Genomic DNA, 20,969 nt, shown 5'->3' with positions numbered 1-20,969 from the left:
ACTTAAGCCCTTGTCTCCAGCCCCTGCGCCTGCCTGGCTTCTGTGGCCGAGAGCTCTAACCCGGCCCAGGGGGAAGCGGTTAGCCCCCAGCGTGGCCGGAGCTCATCAAAGGGGTCAGAGAGCCTTGGGAATGCAGTGAGGAGTCCTGTCCGCCACATGATCCCATGGCAGCAGGAGTGAGTTTTCCTTCTCACAACGTTTTATACTACGTCAAGAAAAAGAACCGATGTTTTTGCCACAGGGCAGATTTTTCTAAGTTTTCCTCGCTCCCATAAAAGATAAGAATGACAGACTACAAGAAAAAACAGGAACCACCACCAACATTGAAATTAAAAACAGTAGCAGGCTGTCCCCCAGCCCTCGTGTCTTCGTGCTTGCTGGTTTTGAGGGGTGTGTTCGGTGCAGAGTGCCACTTGGGAGACAGTTAGTAGAGCCCGGGTGGGGCCATCCTGCTGCCATGACGTGTATGGGCTCTCTCCCCACTTCTGGAGAAAGAAGGAGGCCACGTCCCACCGAGGAATCTCCTGGGACATGTGTCCCCACAGGAGGGGAACCCTCCCTCCAAGCAGCCTCAGCAGACCAGCAGTGCTCCCGGGAGACGGGCTTTCCCCCACGGAGGGCTGGACTGGGCAGGAGAGCCTGCAGGACGTCACCCCCCCCCACGGGCACCATACGGGCAAAACACTGCAGCCCTTCCTGGGGGCAGAGGTGGCACTGGACTGGCACTGCAGAGAAGTTCCCATTTCCATCCTGGGCTGCCCCAGCGTGACTGCCACCCAACTAGAGGCGAGAGGACCCCAAAGTAGAGAAGACTGGGATTCCTGACAGCCACAGCGCCCTTCCCCCTTTCTACTTGATGGCACAGGCTGAAGCCAAATTAAGCTTTGCACAGTACCTCCTCCACAGGCTAAGGGACCCCTAAAACCCCCGGAAGTCAACCTCATTCCTCGCTGATCGTAGCACAGGCAGTCCCAGGTCCTGGGCAGCTGAAGCCCTCACTGGCAGCTCCTCTGTAACCTGCCCCCCACCCCCAAATACTTCGACCCATTTCCACCTCTCTACCTCCACTCATGGCATCCCCTCCCCAGAATGCTTCCCCACTCTTTCCCTCTCTTTACTTGGACTCTGACTCTCAGGTCGGGTCTGGGCCCCTCCTGCCCAGCAGTTCCCGTACAGCAGTGACACACATTCTCCTGCTTGCTCTGTTACTTGACACCTTTTCCTAATTCTTTCATGACCTCCTTGGAGTCTTGGTCTGCCTCTTATTAGTTACGTAAACTCAGACAGGTTCCTCAGTATTCCTGGGCTTCAGTTTCTCTGCAAAATGACAGTATCTTACAGAGCTGTTCTGAGGAGTCAACATGACAATGCAAGCTAAAGCAAAGTTCTGACTTAGGGTAACAGTGCGTGCTCATCATAAGCCAGTGAGAACTTCCGCAAGTGCCTCGTTCTGCAAACGGTACATGGTAGGTGCTCAGGTAACTTTCTAACTTGACAACAAAATTACTGGAGCACCGTGGAGAGATGAGACACCTCAGAGAAAGTATACTAAACTCTCTTATTGCTGGTCCCGTGGCCTATGAAAGCAGAACAAAGCAAATAAATATATATAAACCCTAAACTAGAGTGTGGTCAGGAAATTCCTTTCTGGTGGTAAACATGATCTGAAAAGGATCTAGATTTCTGAACCAAAAGAAAGGTCTGTACAAAGAGTTCTTTGTAAAAGAAAATTAAAATAAAAAGATGAGGGAGAGATTATTTTCTGAGCCTTTAAATAAACCTTAAATTAATTTTTTGGTTTAGCGAAGTGACCACTACAAAGAGGAAATTAGGATTTATTGGGCATGGTGCTTTCCATATCTTACTTTCTCACAGCAACTTAAGGAGGTTTGCATCATGTCCACTTTATAGCTGAGGAAAACAAGGGTCGCAGAGTATATAAGTCTTTCCACAGAGTATATATATCAAGCCCAAGATCATCTAATGCCAAAACCCAAGCTGTTTATACTCCATGGGTAGAAATGTGCAAGCAAGATGCCTCGTGGCTGGAGGGTTAGCAGGCAATGCTGGGCGGGTGTGTCTGCCACCCCCACCTCACCATCTTTCCCAAATGGAGTCCGCTTTATCTGATGCACCTTCTGGTTCATCAATGACCAAAAAAAAAAAAAAAAGAAAATTAACATTTGCAACCTTCTATTCTTCATGCAATCTCCCTAAAGCTTGAGGTGAAAATAAACAGAGGCTCACCTTTCAAGTTTCCCTTCTCTGCTCTCTAATGTGGTGGCTTCTGATTGTTTTTCTCCAAGGTTCTGAAACTTATTTCAGTGTCTTAACCAGCCTTTTCATGTGCATCTTGCCATTTCCTGTATGTCAGTGTCAGAGCCCATCCAACAGCTGATAAATACCAGTTTGTCCTCAGAAGGGTTAAGGCTGCTGCGTTCTGATCTTCTCACTGGCCATTCCCTAAACCTCCTCCACTGCTACCCCAGCTATCTCAATGCCTCACAGGCTGGGCAAGCAGCCCTTTTCTAACTCATCAATAAATGACTCCAGGGACCTGCTTTTCAATACTCGAAGCTCTTCCCAGGGCAGGACATTACAACCACATATGAAGACATCATTCAGGAATACCTCATTCCCTCAAGATCTCTTTGCTGAAAATTTTTGATTCTTGGCCTTAAAATTTCTTTCAAGAGAGAGGGCTCATATAGAAAATTCAGGAGATTGTCAGAAAGGTCTGAAGGTCCTAACATCTTCAAATCAAATCCACATCTTCAACTTTACAGGAATGTTGGCCCTTTACACATAAATTAAGGCAAAATTATTTAGCACATTCTTCGTTCTCTCTCCAGCCCCCATCCCCTTCCCCACCGTTTTAAATCCCCTAAAGTTAGTAACGGCAGCCAGCATTGAGTAAGAACCAACCGGTACAGAAACTAACCTAAGAACTTCACATACAATGCCTCATTCAACCCTCCCAAAAATGAGAAATTGGAGGCCTGGGGGCTGCCCATCCCACAGCCCACCCAGTGAGTGCGGCCACCAGGCCTCACATCTAAGTCCCACGCCAAGGCTCTTCTCTTAATCGTTACCCCATACTGCGAATCACAAAATGTTTTCTCTCCTCCTAAAAAATAAAGCACCTCTCTAAGCAGAATCCTACAGATCAATAGCCCAGCAAAATAACCCAGAAGAATCTCCCCCGCACACATGTCCTGCTCAGTCTGCCTGTTTCTTCCATGAAAGCAAAATGTTTGTTTCCTAACAACAACAACAAAAAGTCCGGAGGAGTGCTTCCGCCTTTCACCTCTGACCTCCCCTCTCTCACAGGAGATCTGATGACCTGTCACTGCAGCAAACAGAACGACTCCGTGGCCTGTTTCCCATTCACTTTGATTTTACATCCCTGACTGGGAAGGGAAGGCCAACATGACAAGTTCCAACTAGGAAGAGAAGATGACCCGGGTTCCATGTCTGCAGTAATTGGCCACGGCTGCAATGGTGACCTCTTGGCATCTCCCTGCTCGCCTTTCATCCCGGTCAGTGAGTCACGGGATGAGGATGAGGCTCCAGGGAGAGCACAGCTGCACAGCCATGACCCAGAAATGACAGCACACACAGGTGTCTAGCTCTCCTTCCCCACGGGCGGCCTCTCCCACACACTGAAATGCATCCCTCCAGCCAAGTGGAGCTCAAGGACCCCATAACAAAGTCCCTGGCCTGTCCATCTGAGCCAGCCCAACAGGCTCCTTCAACTGCAGCCTTGAGCCACACACTGAAATGTGTAGGAAGCTTGGCCGTGGCTGAACTTTCCAATTGAAATGCTTTATTACACTTGAGAACTTAGCTGGCACAAGCCGCTCATTTCTTCCCCCACTCACTTTGAGACCCATTTTGTTTAAAACATTATTAATGGTCAAGAGCTTCACAACTGAGTGTGCCTGCCAAGATTTATTTGGGGAAACTTACTTTATCTCCTGAAGCCCAGGGTTTGAAAATCAGTTCCAATTTTCTTTCTGCTAAACTTTTCACCTACTTGCTTAAGAGAACATTCTTGACTTTCACAAAACAAGCCTTTGAAGGAGGAGGCAGCCCCAGCGCCTACACACTTACCCTGGGTGCTGGCGTGGGCCTCGCCCTCCTCTGCCGCCTCGGACCACCTGCTGGGTGCTGGCCAGTGCGGGAGACGCGCCTCTCCGTCAGGGGGGGCTGCAGAGATGCCGGCTCCCGAAGGCCCGGCCCCGCCACCAGGGTAGGGTGGGGTGGCTTCCAGGGGACCCAGCAAGCCTGCGGCCCCTGTGGGCCCGGGAGGTTCCCCGAGGCCATCTGCATCTGGGGCGCCTGCCTCGCCCAGGGGCTCCCCAGCTCGGGTCTGAGGGCCCGGGACGGCCCATCGTGCTTCGGGGGTGGGTGGCCAGTCCCCAGGCACTAGGGGTGGCCGCGGGGACAGGCTGGCGGCCGGAGGCATGGGGCCAGCTGCCGAGGGGGTGGAGGCTGCCGTCCCACTGTGGCCGTCCCCTGCCGTCCCCGGCCCGCTCGGGGGGTCTTCGTATTCCACACCGCTGTCCTCATGGTGTTCCCCATGGCCCTCCATGTCGGCGTCCTCCGGGGCTGCCACGTGGCCAAGCGAGGGTCCCAGGGGCGCTGGGGGGTGGGCCCGGGTGGGCACCGCGGCCGGCACCACGTTGGCCATCGGGGAGGCGCTGCCGATGTGAAAGGCCCACACGCCGGCGACGCCCAGGTTGCTGAGTCTAGGTGAGAAGGGAAGAGGTCACTGTATGGGCGCCCACCCGCCCCTCCCACGCATGAGCAGCTGACGCTAAAGCTGAGAGATTGCCGAGGTTGGACCCACGGCACCTACTGATGTTTTCTCCCAGCTGGAGGCCGATGACAGGGTAGCCAGGGACACTACAGGGAGCTGTGAGCAAACCACCGTTCGTCTGGCTTTGTTTCAGAGGCTGTGCGTCCACAAATGCTCCACCATCGTTATAATTCCACTCAGCAATCCAAATGGTTTATCTAAATACCCGCTGGGTGGAAACAAGCAGGGAATGTGGGAATATCTTATCCTTTCCCTATTGGAAAACTCTTACACACTCAAGAAAACATATGCTTAAAAGTCTTCCCCCAATACTTACATAATAATGACCACTATTTGCCTGAAAGAGTTAGTTGTACGTCAGCCTGTGCCCGTGCGTGCCATGCGAGGCAGGGGCAGCTGTCATGCCAACTCCGCAGGGCAGAAAACAGGTCTAGGGAGGTGAGCGCACCTGAAGCACCAACTCGGCATTGGCAGAGCCTGGGTCTGAATTCAGTCCCGCACCCATGTCAGCGCCTCAGCAGTCAGGCTGGAAAACCACTGCCCCCGCCGCATCCGAATCAGCATGACCTTAAAGCTGCTTCACTACTTACCCACATGGTCGATTCACCAGTTCTCAGAGAACAATGAACCAAGGCAACAAGTTAAAAATAATAAAATGTCCAAATTTTGATCAAATGCAGGCAAATTTAAGGGGAAAGTAAGAGAGCAAGAGGCTTAATCAGAAGCCAGGGGTCATGACAAGAGGTCTCTGCAGAGACATCTGAGACTAGAGAGGGTTCACTTTCTCCCTCGGAGAACACGGCCTCCGAAGAGCCCAGTGATCCATCCTTCCCCAGTCAATCATACGTTTTGAATTGAACACCTGCACATAAGACTCTAAAGCTATGGAAAAACTTGAACAAACAAGGGTTGGGAAGCACGAGTATTCCAGTTTATTTACTGTGGTGGTTAAATGTCAAAAAGACCATGCTCAGAGTCTCCCATGCTATGGAATTGCCTCCAAGTCAGCAAGGATTAAGAATTAATGAGTAATAAGACAATAAATTCATTGAATGTATGTGAACAAGAGGCTGCAGCTCATCTGGGTAGGCCTCGTTCTGTTCATTTGGATTTCCAGTTGCTGAGACAGCCCACAGCATCTCTTTCCCCTTTGCCTGAGTGTGTGTGTGTCTACCTGTCGTCACTGCTGCTGCTGTTGTAGCTAATCTAGAAGAAGAGGAGCCTAGAAAGCAAAACTGTGATCGTTTGTGCAATGTGCTATGTGTACTTATTAAGCCTGTAAGAATTAATGTTGGTATTTTGGGCAAGCAAATAAGGAAAATGAGCAGATAAGAGAAAATCCTGAAGATTTGAGGATATTGAGTTTGTTGTCACATTAGAGGTGATACACCTGTGAATTTTTTTTCTGACATTAGAAACAGAAAACTATAAAAAGCTTCATAGAGAAGGAAAATATAAATTACGAAAAATAAAAGCTAAATAAAATAACCTGATTAAATATAAGCCACTAACCTGGCTTTTGTCACGGTGCACAAAAGTACCATGGATTTCAGACTCTACCTGAAATCCGAGGTCCTCTGTAAAGCCTAGTGACAGAAAGAACTTTATGTCCTACAGAGGAAAACACGGTTACAAAATGGATGTCACTGCTTTCCTCCCCGAGCTGTTAGGAGGGTTAAGTGAGAAAACACATGAAATGCTTAACGACAGTATCAAGGCCCAAAATCATAAAGGAAAAAATCAACAACTTCAACAATCCTGAACTTCCAACTTACAAATCATAAAGACGAACAACAACTGAATAAAAATATTCACAAGGTTCATGTCTCGTCTGTATTTTCCTTACTTATTTAGTGACCTTCTACACAAGCCATAGGAAACACCCAAGAATCGGGACAAAGAAAGACATATAATTGGCTATTAAACATATGAAAAGATGTGTAGTGTTACTAGTAATCAAAGAAATCAAAGTAAAAACGTGAAGATTTTATACCTATCGGATTGGCAAAGATTAAAAAGAATAAAATCTTATGGGGAACAGACACTGTCAACCACAGCATCACACCAGACGAGGGTACAAGTTGGTGCAACATTTCTGAAGGGCCATTTGGCTAACAGGCAGCAAAACGGTCAACTGGACACATCCCTTGTCTCAGCAATTCCACTGTTAGGAATTTGTTTGGAGGAGAAATGAGATGTGAACAATGTACAATATGCTGTTTACAGAAGGGTTATTTATAACCAAAAAAATCCAAAACATATTAAAGTTTCATCATTAAGTTACTGTCTTAATAATACTGAACATATAGAGTGCAATGCTTTATAGTCTTAAAATGGTAATATGCACAGGGATCTGACTGAAAGATGTCCATAACACATGCCCATAATAATGTAGTGTTAAGCAGGAAAATACCACATGTACAGCAAAAGCACTCATGTTTTCTTGTTGTTTTTTTTTTTATTTTTTGCATGTGTCTAAATTCTGGAAGAGTTGTTAACGCTGGTTATCACTTGAAGTAGTGGCCATGAGTGATTTTCACTTCCTTTTCACATTATTCAATATTGTTTGCATTTTATTCTATTTTTTATATTATAAAAATCCACTAAAGAAAAGTACCTTCATTGGTCATTTTGACCATTTATTTTGCTCTTATCAAAGAATTCACAGACTTCAAAAATGAAAATGGGGGAAGGCATGGTGGCTAGAAGTGCTCTGTGCACATAGCTCCTGGGGACCCCCCTGACGGACTGGGGGAGCACAAGGGCTCTTCCCACGGGCCCCTGGGCCCCCGTGACCGCGCTGGGGGAGCACACCGGCTCTCCCCACGGGCTCCTGGGACCCCCGCGACGGCGCTGGGGGAGCACACCGGTTCTCCCCACGGGCTCCTGGGGGAGCACACCGGCTCTCCCCACGGGCTCCTGGGGGAGCACACCGGCTCTTCCCACGGGCTCCTGGGGGAGCACACCGGCTCTTCCCACGGGTCCCTGGGCCTCAGCGACGGCGCTGGGGGAGTACACCGGCTCTCCCCACGGGCTCCTGGGGGAGCACACAGGCTCTTCCCACGGGCTCCTGGGGCCCCCCGCACGGGGCTGGGGGAGTACACCGGCTCTCCCCACGGGCTCCTGGGGGAGCACACAGGCTTTTCCCACGGGCTCCTGGGGGAGCACACCGGCTCTCCCCACGGGCTCCTGGGGGAGCACACAGGCTTTTCCCACGGGCTCCTGGGGGAGCACACCGGCTCTTCCCACGGGCTCCTGGGGCCCCCCGCACGGGGCTGGGGGAGTACACCGGCTCTCCCCACGGGCTCCTGGAGGCCCCCGCACGGGGCTGGGGGAGCACACGGCTCTCCCCACGGGTCCCTGGGCCTCAGCGACGGCGCTGGGGGAGCACACCGGCTCTCCCCACGGGTCCCTGGGCCTCAGCGACGGCGCTGGGGGAGCACACCGGCTCTTCCCACGGGCTCCTGGGGGAGCACACCGGCTCTCCCCACGGGCTCCTGGGGCCCCCCGCATGGGACTGGGGGAGCACACCGGCTCTTCCCACGGGTCCCTGGGCCTCTGCGACGGCGCTGGGGGAGCACACCGGCTCTCCCCACGGGCTCCTGGAGGCCCCCGCACGGGGCTGGGGGAGCACACAGGCTCTTCCCACGGGCTCCTGGGGGAGCACACCGGCTCTTCCCACGGGTCCCTGGGCCTCCGCGACGGCGCTGGGGGAGCACACTGGCTCTCCCTACGGGCTCCTGGGGGCCTGCTGCCTCCCGCACCTGCGGGCATGGGCACTCACTCTACCCCCTCCACGCATTCACAACTGTCCGTCCACTTCCGTCCACCGCGGCAGAGCACAAACTGTCGGTGGCAGGGCCTGGCCCCGGAAGCCTCCGCAGCGCCGGTGCCAGGTTCACTCCCAATAGGGCGCAACGAGCAATGATCCACGGACTCCAGGGCAGGAGGCGGGGGCGGGGGGAAACATTCAGGAGCTAAAGCTGCTCCATTCTAGACTAAAAGGCAGCCTAGGAAGGAGACCCAAAGACACCCAGTATGGGTCATGGGGATGGGGAAGGAGGCAAGGACTCAGCAGGGGCTCTCCTTAAAAATAATTATATTGCAGGAGGCGTGGCAGGTAGGAGGTATGGCAGGTAGCTCAGAGCGCCAGGCCTGTGCTTAAATTTTGGCTTAGCCACTTAATTTTGAGAGCACAGGCAACTAACTTCCCTAAGTTCATTTGTAAAATAGTGGTACTTACCTTATAGGATTCTTTTTTCTTTTTTAAGAGAAGTTGTGAGTCTACAGAAAAATCATGCATAAAATACAGGGTCCTCCTATACCACCATTATTAAGACTTCGTATTAATATGGTGCATTTGCTACAACTGATGAAAACACATTTCTATAATTGAACTGTTAAGCTTAGGCCATGGATTACCTTAGGAGTCACTGTTTGTGTTTTAAAAACAGTTTTACCTCATAGGATTCTTGTGAGTTTTAATGAAGACAATATCTGGAAAGTGTTCAGCACAATGCTTGGCAAATACTAAGCTCTTAATAAATATCAGCCCTAAGTAACTATATTTGGCTGCAGTTCCCTGCTCTCTGGTAGCTGGCAAATGGCATGCAAAAATGTAAGGTATTTCAGTACCCGGGAGTGATTTCATGAAACTGTGAAGCGGGTTAGGGAGACGAGGTAACAGCCAACTTGTACTGTGTGGCTTCCAGACCAGGAGTTGGGAAACGAATAAAAGCAAATACATCAAGAAAAAAAATGCCTGAGATCAGTCTGCTTTTGCTAACCGAGACACCGGTACAAACTGGGCAGACAGAAAGGGAAGGGCTCATTACTGCAGCAAAGTAAGCTGCTGATGGGAGCAAGGGAAGGGTTTAATTCTGTGTACCTCATGGACAATCAATCAGTATGATTCCAGGCAATGAAACCACAGAAAAATCCTGAGTATTCTAAAAACCTATCAATACTTTTTCCTTCAAATTACATTACTCGTCATTTAAATTTTAACATGTATCTATCCAAAAGATTAAACTGTAATGTGTCTTCCTGTAAAATGATTAACCTGGAAAACCTCAATCTGGGCAGTTATATGACTGGATATTTTTATGTGGCTCCAAAAGCAATGTTTTTCATGGCACGCCTTAGTGGTCCTGCAAATACACACACATGTTGTTCTATTTCCTTTATCTGCACCCAACAGGGCATGAGAAGTAAAGGACCTTTTATATTTTGTGACCGTGATTCTCCCAGCGTCTAATCTAGTTCCTGATTTTGCTGAGAGTCCACCAGGGTATTATTTAAGTGTCTTGTGGTCACTTGAATTTGGGCAGCTTCTACAGGTCCAATGACATTCAAGCAGGAAAGGGCTTAAGTCCTATTTTACTTACTGGTAAAGATTTTTCACTGACTGTTCAGTGCTGGTCAAACTAAAGTACAGCCCTTCTCTCTTCAGGTCGTCGGTTTCCCCTCGGCAAAAGCCCACCCGGGCCGGCAGCTCAAGCTGGGCATTGTAAGACTCTTTGGGGCGAGTTCCAAAGAACTGGAGGCCGTTGGCAGGATAAAGAAAGAGGGCGTAGGTATCAGACTTATCAGACGCCAAAACAGCCTGGAAAGTATTCAGCTGTGAAAAGAAAATATATGAGAACACATGTTAGAAACATCCTTAAGAAAGGAACAAACCAAAAATTGGAGTGCAAGCAAAACATCAGACAGCTCAAAGGATTTTCCCCCTTCTCCGGGACTCACTCATTGGCTTTCTCCAAACTGTGTTTTGTTTTTTTTTAATAATAATGATAATATTCCTTAAAATTTCTTCTTAAAGTTACAAATATAACTTTATAAGCTATATCATTTATTATAAGAATCACCTTTTATCAATTTTAAGATCAACAGTTTAAATGTGCATAGATAAAACATAGGCTAAAAATATTTTTTAAGGTTTCAAACTCCTTCCATCTAACCCTCTTTCAGGGCTGATAAGCAGCGGTACTAATTTGTCCATTTCCACAGCCACTGACCAGGCCCACTTCCCTAGGCACCCAGCCCCTCCTGTCTGGGTCCTCCACTCACTCACTGACTACTGAGCGGCCACGTGGGCAGGCACAGGGCCAGGCCTCCTGTCTGCACTCACAGCCTCGCTCACTTTTCTTTTTCATTTATCGTTTCACCCCAGTACAAGAGTCACTGTACCCCCATTTCACAGCTGAAGAGACAGAGGCACAAGGGCTAACACATCGACCTACAGTCAGTTCCCAAGTCCACACCCTGAGCCTTCTAAGTGTACCCTAGCAGGGCATTCAGGGTGACTCGCCAGCTGGTACGAGCTCTCCGAGCAGGCTCAGTTCCCCTACAACTTCATCAGACTCTTAACATCCCGCATTTGTACCCTGTGCTTTGGTGCTTCTGTACATGTGGTCATTTCCCTAGGCCTGGAAACCCCGCTCAAGCTGCAAATGCTGCCCCTCCGAGGTGCTGTGTGATTCCCTGCAGAACTATTTCCTTTCTCTGCCACCCCATAATACCTCTGTGGGTGTTTCATGGTGAACAGTTACATGTTTGTAAACTCCATTCATTTATTCATTTGCACATTGATTCAAATAGCCAGTGCCTACTGAGCAGGGGATAGCACACTCGGTGCTGATGCACCAAAGCCAAGGACGGGAAGACTGACCAGGAGGCTGGGGGTTTAGAAGAGGGAGCCAGTGCAGTCAGAATTCTGAGAGCAGCAAGGGGCAAGGTGGGCGAGGTCGGAGAGGAGGGTGGGCCCAGAACTCGGGGCTGGGGCAGGCAGCATCACAGAAGTGCTTGTGCAGTTCATAAACACGGCAGGGGCCAAGGCAGGCTGGCAACAAGGCCGGAGCCAGAGCGAGCCGCAGAGTTGAGCCCAGGGCTTGACAGAATAATGCTTTCAAGTTCAACAAAAACTCTTGTGATTAGTTTATACCTCATCCTGCTATTTTTTCCCTCCTAGCAGATCCTGTGGCTGTTACCAAGATGTTATGTTTAGGAGTCTGAGAATACCTCTCTCTCTAAAGTCTGCTCCTTTTATAACTTAATAAGGACCTCAGAAAGTATTTTAAAAATACTATGTACTTCACAAATAATGCAACTCTAAGAAACATTATTTACTGGTACGTAGTATTACCTTCCCATTTTGCTTAGACAGACAAAATTGAGTACAGAAAAGAACATTCTATTTTATTAAACAAAACACAGCAAGGAAAAGGAATGTGGCACCCATTTTCTCCTGTACTGGGCCCTTTCCCATGTGTCGCTCAAGCGCTTTCCTAATCTTAACTTTGCCTTTCAATGTTTAATTTCAAAGCAGAGTTTTAAGGTTTTGCTTATAGGACAAATAAAATTCAGGTGTCAATATGCTTATCAAGGACAACATAACATTATAAAACCGTTTTTAGTTCTCTAACTTACAAAAAGTCTTCTCTCTCTCTTCCCATCCCCCCCAAAGCAGTAGACAGGGAGTCTCAGATCGGTGTCATTGCTGTATTTGCTAATTGTTTGTTCAGCAAAGTTTTCTTTTCCAAAAACAAAAGACGGAGAATGCTTTCTAGAATTTCTAAAAGTTAGGAAGCCATAACTTGTGCCAAATGTAAACAAAGGCCGCTCTGCATCGTGTCTATGCAACAGATATCACCAAGTAATGTGGATGCAATAACTTCAGTCTTATTTCAGTCAGAATAAAGTTTGACTTGGGAAAGAAAAGCAAAGAAGGCGGAAGATACCCATTTTAAAAGATAAGCTTGCTAAGTTCCTGGCATTGATCTCCCATCATAAATGCAAGACAGGAGGAAATAGTGGTTTAGAGAAATTCTATAAAATAAGAAGGCTGTGGAGGTTGTGAAGGAGGTATGGGGGACATGGGAGGAGCCGCAGGATAAAGTGGAGAGGAGAGCCTGGCTTTTTACAGGGGGCCTGGGCATTCGCACACTCATTTATTCATTCTTTCAGTCAGTCAGTCAACAAATCCACTTCCATTAAAATTTATTCGACATCTTTTATATGCCATTCCTGGGGCAAGCACTTATTACAGCAAATGTTTATTTGTCTCCATTGAAAAAAGGCAAATAGAGGAAAGAAACAACTCCATCTAAGCAGGATTTATGATTCCAAAATATACTCCAAAGGAGTCTGGCTATTTAAAAATTGCCCAACATGCCAAATAACTGCCTCTCCGGTTCTCTCTCTGTTCTACAAAATTCTACATCGAATTGCAGAAGACTCGACCTCGTGAAGTCCTGAGGCTCCTCCTCCCGCAGCCCCCAGGGACCTGCTGGCCCTCTGAGGGGGGTTCCTCTAACCCCAGGGACCCGCTGCCCTCCGAGGGGGGTTCCTCTAACCCCAGGGACCCGCTGGCCCTCTGAGGGGGGTTCCTCTAACCCCAGGGACCCGCTGCCCTCCGAGGGGGGTTCCTCTAACCCCAGGGACCCGCTGGCCCTCTGAGGGGGGTTCCTCTAACCCCAGGGACCTGCTGGCCCTCCGAGGGGGGTTCCTCTAACCCCAGGGACCCGCTGCCCACCAAGGGGGGTTCCTCTAACCCCAGGGACCCGCTGGCCACCGAGGGGGGTTCCTCTAACCCCAGGGACCCGCTGCCCACCGAGGGGGATTCCTCGGCACAAGCCTTTCACAGCCCCAACCCTCAGGCGCCGCCCACCCACCTGGGTCATGGGTTCCCAGCCCCCAGGGTCCCCGAGAGGAGAGAGGAGTGGGGGGGTCGAGGGGGTTAAGGGGGCAGCCAAGAGGGGCACGGGGTGTGGCCAAGGGGAGTTAAGGGGGCAGCCAAGAGGGGCACGGGGTGTAGCCGAGGGGGCTCAAGGGGGCAGCTGAGGGGGGCACGGGGTGTGGCCGAGGGGGGCTGAGGGAGGCTGAGCGCCCGTGGCGGCCCGGCACTCAGGTCCGGGCACCCAGGTCCCGCAGCCCTGTTACCAGCCCTAGGGAGAAGCCAGAGCCCGCAGCGGAGGCGGCTCCCACCTCCAGGTTGGGGCAGCAGGCTGGTCTGACACTTGGCAGAGCCAGTCTAATGGACACAAAACATGCCCCTAGAAGGTTTCTAATTTTCGCAGTTCATCTGATTAACTTCAGCCATCTGGCAACAAATCAGAACAGTGTCACCCCTGTCCCAAAGGAGTTTGCTTTAGAGTCTTACAAAATTAAGATTAAACAGTCGGGGGCTCCTGCAGCGGTCACGAAGTTTTCCTGTCGTCCTCGGAGCCATGTCCCCTCCACCTGTGGGATCATCGGCTTCCAGCCTCCAATTCCTTCGCAGAATTCTCCATGTCCCACTGTACTAGGAAATGGTCACATGCATGACTGCCCCTCATTCATTCTCTGCCTAGATCCTACAGATCCTACCCGAACTTAAAAGATAAATGCTCGGCAGTATCAAGTCCCCAACAGTACACCCTTCCCAACACGTGGCTTTCAACAAAATCTTAACATTTCTTTGACCAATTTCCGTAAATGTCTCTTTTCTCCATGTCTTCACAGCTATAGCTCAGACTCGGGTCCAGCCCTTTCACAGAGAGTCTAGGCCGCCCTCTTCGGAGGCCCGGCTCTGGAGCCCAGCACCCACCTGCACCCTTGGCGCCCTCACAGACGCCTCCGTGGGAATCTTCCACCCGCAGCTCTCTCGACCCATGCCCCCAGCCTCGGCTCTCCCGGCCTTCTCTCCTGACCCCTCCCTGCTCACAACAATCTCTCCTGCTGCCTCATTCCCAACCTCCATCCTTTCAGCTCTTTCAACCCAACTTAAACTCCAGGTCAAAAAACACATTCCCTATGCTACAGATTTGTGTAACTCCATTCTCCATAACCCTCGTCCCTAAAGCAGAGCAGACAAACAAACAAAAAACCCTTCCCCTGCCAGACAAACAAGCAAAACAAAACAAGAACACAGCTAAAGGAAACAGTAATCCTCTTTGCCTTCCATTAGTAAGTGCTCTGACGAGCAACCACAACCACTTTGCTCTGTGAAGTACCACGATTGTCCACAGAATCTCAGGTTACCAAATCAATAGACACTATTTGTTCCCATGTTTTAGATGTAATCACACCTTGACATTGCTGTAACATCAGGTACGACACCCTGTCACACCCACTGTGATCACCCATGGAGAGAAAGGTCAGACACTGAACTAAAGTTCTTTTAAATGGTACAGAAAAGACAACATTGCTCTGATATCTTCCGCTGTCCAGTAACCTTTCACTCCAAGGTTACAATGCCAGTGTACATACAACCCACACAGTTCTTTGAGGAAAGCAGCTATTTGCCAAAGTCTATCGCCAAAGAGTTATCAACACAAGAACTCAAGTCCCAGGTCTCTTTAAAATATTCAGAAGAACCTTCCACATGGGTAATTGAAAAGGCATTCTCTCTCCAAACAGAATTCTCTTTTTCTTTTTAAATGAAACAAATTCTGAAGCCAATTCAGCATATGGCAATGGCTGAAGAACGATTTCAATTAGAAAAGTAAAACAGCTGTGAAATCTATGAATTTGCTCCCTGCCACCCCCCCCGCAAAAAAAAGGAACTTAAAAAGTCACAATTCAGAAAATCTTTTATTTAAAGAGTCCTTATGCAATCCTGGATTTGAGCATCCATACAAGATAGAGAAATGAAAGAACCAGAATCTGGTCCTATCAGACCGAATCAGGAACACAGAGAGGCCGCACATCTGCATTCACTCAGTCAAAGGGATGACAATGGCTAATAAAAGTGTCATGTCAGTGAATTCTCACAACAACCACGAAGGGTGAGCTCTGCCGGCCATTGCTTCCAATGTCACTGTGTAACCTTTCACAAACTACTTCTCTTTTCAAAATCCTTTTTATCTTTATTGTCATTGTCTTCACAGCCACTCTGTAAGTTGGATAAGGGAAGCATTACTACCATGCAACAGATGAAGAAAAATAATGAACAAAGTCATCTTGACTGTACTGCAATTTTGAGTTTCAAATAAGCCCTGATAAAATTTGGATCGTAAAACCCTAGCCAGATTTCATGACCCCAGAACCTCTGTGCAATGGCTCATCTCTCCAATTCATCTTGCTTAACTCAACTTTGTCTTTCTTTCCTCTGTTGAAACAAATAAGACAGATGCAGCTGAATTTTCTTCAGAGCATTGGAATACTAATTTGGAAGTCATATTGGCATAAAAAGCATCTTTGGCAGCAGATTTTATTCCAAGCTCATTCTTCCTTTGAATGAGCTATGTTCCACGGACTCTTTCGGTACCAAGAGCACATCAAGACAACACTATCTACAACACCTTGGCCAAGAAAATGGGTTTTACAACACAAAAGCAACAAAAAGACTAAGAATCAAGATATCTGTATTCTAACCTGGCCCTTTGCCTCTCTAACAGTAGAACTCTGAACAATTACTTTAACTTCTAATTGCCTTGATCTGTAAAATGCAAGCAACAGTTCCTGTCATATCTATCTTGTATGACTGTTATGGGAAGACAGTAAAATAGTTATACAAATTTAACAAGATGGTGACTTGAATGAACAATGTATATAACGATTGTTTAAGTAGTCAGTATTTCTTTTACACCCTTGCCTAATCAATACAGTGAAAAAGGGCTCTCTCTTTACCAGCTTAAAATTTTTCAAAGGCTGCCCATTGCCAAAGAGCCAAGCCCAGCCTCCCAGCAGAGTGTGGATGGCCTTTCCAGCCTCACTTCTCAGCAAACCTCCTCTTCAGCAAGAACACAAATGTAATGCCCCAAACATGCAATCCTTTGTACCACGTAGTTACACGTCATATGCTATCCCTCCTGTTGAGAATGCACCACTCTGGTCAACCCACACACAAAGCTACTTCTTCACTGAAACTCTCCCAGATCAAACCACCTAATCAAAAAATGCTCTTGAAGTTGAGACTTCACTTATTAGGCTGAACAATAAGTGTCCCTACTAAACCATGGCGTCCTTGAGGGTAAGAGTATGTCCTTTCAAACTGTTTATCCCAATTCCAACCTACAGTACGTGTGCAAAAAAAATTTGCTGAATGAATAAATCTCAACAATATTTAAACATAAATTTAAATCAGACATATATGAATATGCCTCACAAAAGGCATGAGCTTTGGGAAGAAAACAATAAATTATTAGAAATGTTTACCTCTGGTTAGTAGAATTATAATTAATGTTTATCTCCTTTTATTCTTTGTTTTCCAATAGTTAAATTATATGCATGTAGTACATAATTGTTCAAATGCGTTTTTAAGAAACTATAAATGCAAACATTGGTGGAGACCTTGCCTTATTCATCTCTGAGCCCTCTCCAGCCAGTGCTTATGGGGCGCGGTGTATCTGTTTGAATTGAATGTATTCTGTGGACCTGAACAATTGAGATGTCATTGGGCATTTGAAAAATTAGTCAATAAACAAAACGAGAAGTTGCCTGCCAAAAAAATTAAATGCCAAGACATCATAAATCCAAGGGGTTTTCATTTCTGGTACCTCATTTGCTTGGTATAACTTTTAGGAAATACTCATCTTACACTCAGAACATAAAAAAGAATGGCCACCATCTTGAGCTGCTCAGGGATAGTGGACAAGGCACTTAAACTCTTAGGGAATCACTTTGATGATTTAACCTAGAAATCAATATTAAGAGTTTTTTAGATCTCAGTCCTATTTCACAGGCTGCCCTTACTCCACCATCTGCCAAGCTTCCCTGCCCCATCTGATGTCCACTTGGAGTCCTTGAAACGCTGCTGCCCAGTCTATACACTGAGGGTCTGGGTTGTTTTATATTCTCCAGAGAGAAGCTATTAAACAAGCAGAAGGCAGTCTCTTGCAAACTACGGCTCAGGCAAACTAGAATCCAGGGGGAATCTGACAAGAGCAATCAAGAACCTTATAAAAAAGTGCAGCCTCCATGGTCCATCAATTTCACTTTCTGGAATATCAACTAAGGACACATGAAAAAAATTATTTAAAAAGTGCTTCACAATATTATCAATAATATTTGCTATTTGTAAATAACCTCAATGACCACTGAGGACACTGGTTGCGTAAACTGTGGTAAATCCACTGGATGTAATATTATGCAGCCATTAAAAATGCTGTAGAAATATATTTACTGACTTTGAAACATATGCAAATAAACATTCAGTGAAAAAGGATCAGGATACTAATAATACGTGCACTCTGAGCCCCTCATTATTAATAGGATAGGGAAAAACTCCGGAAGCCTACATCCAACAGTGTTTTAACAGCAGTCATCTTTGAGTGGTAGGAAAATGAGTGTTCTTTTTAAAATTGCTTGCATTTTCTGATTTTTTTTCTCCCTTCAGTAAACACATAATTAGGAAGGATACTTAGCACTTAGAGGTGACCCTAAAAATAAATAATCAAACAGAAAACTGCCTTAAGTTCCCAGGGGCTTCTCCATCTGTTCTCTGAGCAACATTTTCCTTGGTCAGTAAGTTGGTCCCTGTCGGAGATTCAGAGGAAGCCTGGTGCCTACGGCCCTGCACCAGCCCCCCAGGCGCTCACCAACCCCCCCAGGCATGCACCAGCCCCCCTCAACCACACACCAGCCCCCCAGACGCGCACCAGACCCCCGGCACCACACCAGCCTCCCAGGCACGCATCAGCACAACCCCCAACCGCACACCAGCCCCCCCAGGCGCGCACCAGCCCCCGCACCCCCACCCCCCCACCCCACCACACCTGTGCATTAACAGATGCACAGGCCAGCAGGCCAGAGGAAATCCCTGGCCAAGCCCCGGTGTGCAGTCCTGAACGCACGGCCGCCCCCGTCTCTGCCACTGCCGAGCTTCGCGGTCACTTACCCGCCCCGAGGGCTGCGCCCCTCGTGCGACCTCCTCGTAGGCGCCCACCTGCTCCCAGGTGGCCAGGAAGGCGTGGGCGGCGGTGAAGCGCGCGGCGGAGCGCGGGAAGCCAGTGCGCACGTACCGCGAGGCCAGCGCCAGGACCGCAGGGGACATGTCCTCGCGGAACAGCACCCGGCCCCGGCCCCGGCTCGTGTCGAGGTCGGCCAGGAAGGGGGCGATGACTGGAAAATCTGTGGGGAAATCGTCGTCCACGTACTGCGTCTCCCTGGGGAAGTCCTGGGTGGAGATGACGCCGTTGGTGCCGACCTGGGGGGGACCGGCCGGTGAGTGCTCTAGCCGCCTAGGCGCTGCAGGCTCTGACCCGCGCCTACCCGGCCCGCAGCGGGGACTGCCGCGCTGCCACGGCCCCGGCGGAGCCGCTGCTTCCCACCAGCCGAGGCCCCTCTCCCGCACCTTCAGCGGCGAGTCCCACCTCCCAGCTCTGCAGGTCCACGCGCCCCGAGCCCGCGCGCCCACCTCTCACTTCCCGCAGACTCCGAGGGGAAAAGCTGGGGTGGAGGCGGGAGCCCGGAGCTCCGCAGACCTGCGAAGCCTTTCCGCGCCCTCACTGGACCCCCGGCTGCCCCCCAACACACCTGGTTTCCTCCTGGGACACAAGGGTGGTGCCAACAATTCTGCAAAGCCGAGTCCCAGCCCAGGGGGTCGGGGACAGCTGGGCTGGGGCCGTTTCTTCGCTCCCGAGGCAGGACTCGCGGAGAGGACACTACGCTGGCCCTGGGGGAGAGGCGGGAGGCCGCCAGCCCTGTCCCAGGAGGGACTGTACTTACGTAGAGGTCGTGGAACTGGGCTTCGTAGAAGCGCACGGGAGTCGCCAGCTTCACGGCCGCCGAGCTCTCGTCGTCCCCTTCCCGCAGAAGCTGGTCGCCCCACGACTCGCCTCGGGGGAAGAGTTGGCTCGGGTGCAGCGCCGCGGCCCGCGACACGAGCAGCAACAGCGCCAGTGGCTGGAGCAGCGCCGGCCGCCCGCCCGCGGGTCCTCCCGGCATACTTGCGTGGCCCGTGGGCTACCCCCCGCCGCGCGCCCCGGCCCGTGGGCTGCCCCTCCGCCGCGCGCCCAGGCCCGCCCGCCCGTCCTCTAGCGGCGCCGCGCCAGCCTGGACTGGGGTCCCCGCCGCGCCCGCAGGGGCGGGACTCCGGCCGTCCCAGGCAACTGACTGGCTCCGGCCCTCGGCCGGGCACCAATCACTGGGTCTGAGAACGTTCGACAGCGACCGCCACGTCTGGTTCTCATTAAGGTCTTGCTAAGGCCGCGGTGGCGGGCGCGGCAGAGCTGGCGAGGCGGGAGCCCACGGCCTGGGCTGCCCCCTCCCCTCCCCTCCCGGCGAGCTCCAGGGTCCCCGCTGCCCTCCCTTCGCTGCCGTCGAGGCCCGAGGCAGCGGCGCAGCAGGACACACAACACAGAGGGGGACCCAGCAGCGCAGAGGGGACCCCGTGGCAGTGCATTTGAGGACTGCCGCAACGCCCGCCGCGGGGCAGGCAGGGCGTGGGGGTGGTGGGGCATGCGGGCGCCTCTGCCCCTCCCCGCCCCAGGCTGGGCCGGGGACTGAGAAGCAAAGGGCGATGTCAGCTCCTCTGCACTGTGCCCCACGCGGAGACGTCCTGCTACGAAGCGCGCCTGTGTGCCAAGGCTCGCGTGGATCCTAGGTACAGCTTCCCTCCGAAGGGAGGGGGCGAGGGGGCCTCCGGTGGGGCCCTGGGGTGCCCAGTACCTTCCCCAGTGGAACCCACCAGGGAAGAGCAGGAAACGCGACGGTCGGTCGGGTGGGTTTGGGGAGTGCAGCAAGGCACCCGGTTTAGGCAGCAAACAAGTGAGAGAGGAGGCAAGGCGCAGCTTTGGGTGGGGGAACCTGAGACCATCTGCACCGCGGGGTGTGGGGGGGGGAGGGCGTCCCCATCCACAATAAACAACCCCTCTGCGAAGCCTCAGAAGCTGCATGAGAGTTTATTACCATTTTTATTATCAAGGGCTTGGAATTTCCCAAATTGTCTGTTTTCTCTCTTAGGCTCCCCATCTGTTCCTTGGAAGCAAAGGTATTTTAAAAAGGAGGAAAAAAGCAAACCACTGGAAAACACTTAGGGAACTCTAGAAAGACAGATACATTTTTGTAGGTGTTCATCCAGTTACACAAATCCTTATGGACCCACAGGGCCAAATTTTAAAACCGTAAAAGATATCAGACTGAATCAACACAGATGGAAAACTGGCCCAAAGCAGTGTGCTTCCACAGACTGTCAAAAGCTGTCTGTGGTTATAAGAGACACATT

General features: G+C 50.2%; 1 protein-coding gene across 1 annotated transcript in view; it reads right to left on the bottom strand.

The window, feature by feature from the left end:
* The window catches only part of NID2 (nidogen 2), a 69,144-nt gene extending 49,454 nt beyond the window's left edge, over positions 1 to 19,690 (bottom strand). Inside the window, exons 1-4 of the mRNA XM_077126757.1 lie at positions 19,472 to 19,690; positions 18,642 to 18,950; positions 10,210 to 10,442; positions 4,114 to 4,751 (exon numbers count right to left, since the gene is read on the bottom strand). Of these exons, the coding sequence (XP_076982872.1) occupies positions 4,114 to 4,751; positions 10,210 to 10,442; positions 18,642 to 18,950; positions 19,472 to 19,690 (1,399 nt within the window). The remainder of the gene's footprint in view (positions 1 to 4,113; positions 4,752 to 10,209; positions 10,443 to 18,641; positions 18,951 to 19,471) is intronic.
* Positions 19,691 to 20,969: the final 1,279 nt, after the last annotated feature.

The sequence above is a fragment of the Tamandua tetradactyla genome, chromosome 14 (assembly GCF_023851605.1).
Source record: "Tamandua tetradactyla isolate mTamTet1 chromosome 14, mTamTet1.pri, whole genome shotgun sequence".
In the NCBI taxonomy this organism is placed as follows: Eukaryota; Metazoa; Chordata; class Mammalia; order Pilosa; family Myrmecophagidae; genus Tamandua; species Tamandua tetradactyla.
Note: the sequence above shows the minus strand (reverse complement) of the source record. Positions and strands in the feature narration are given on the sequence as shown.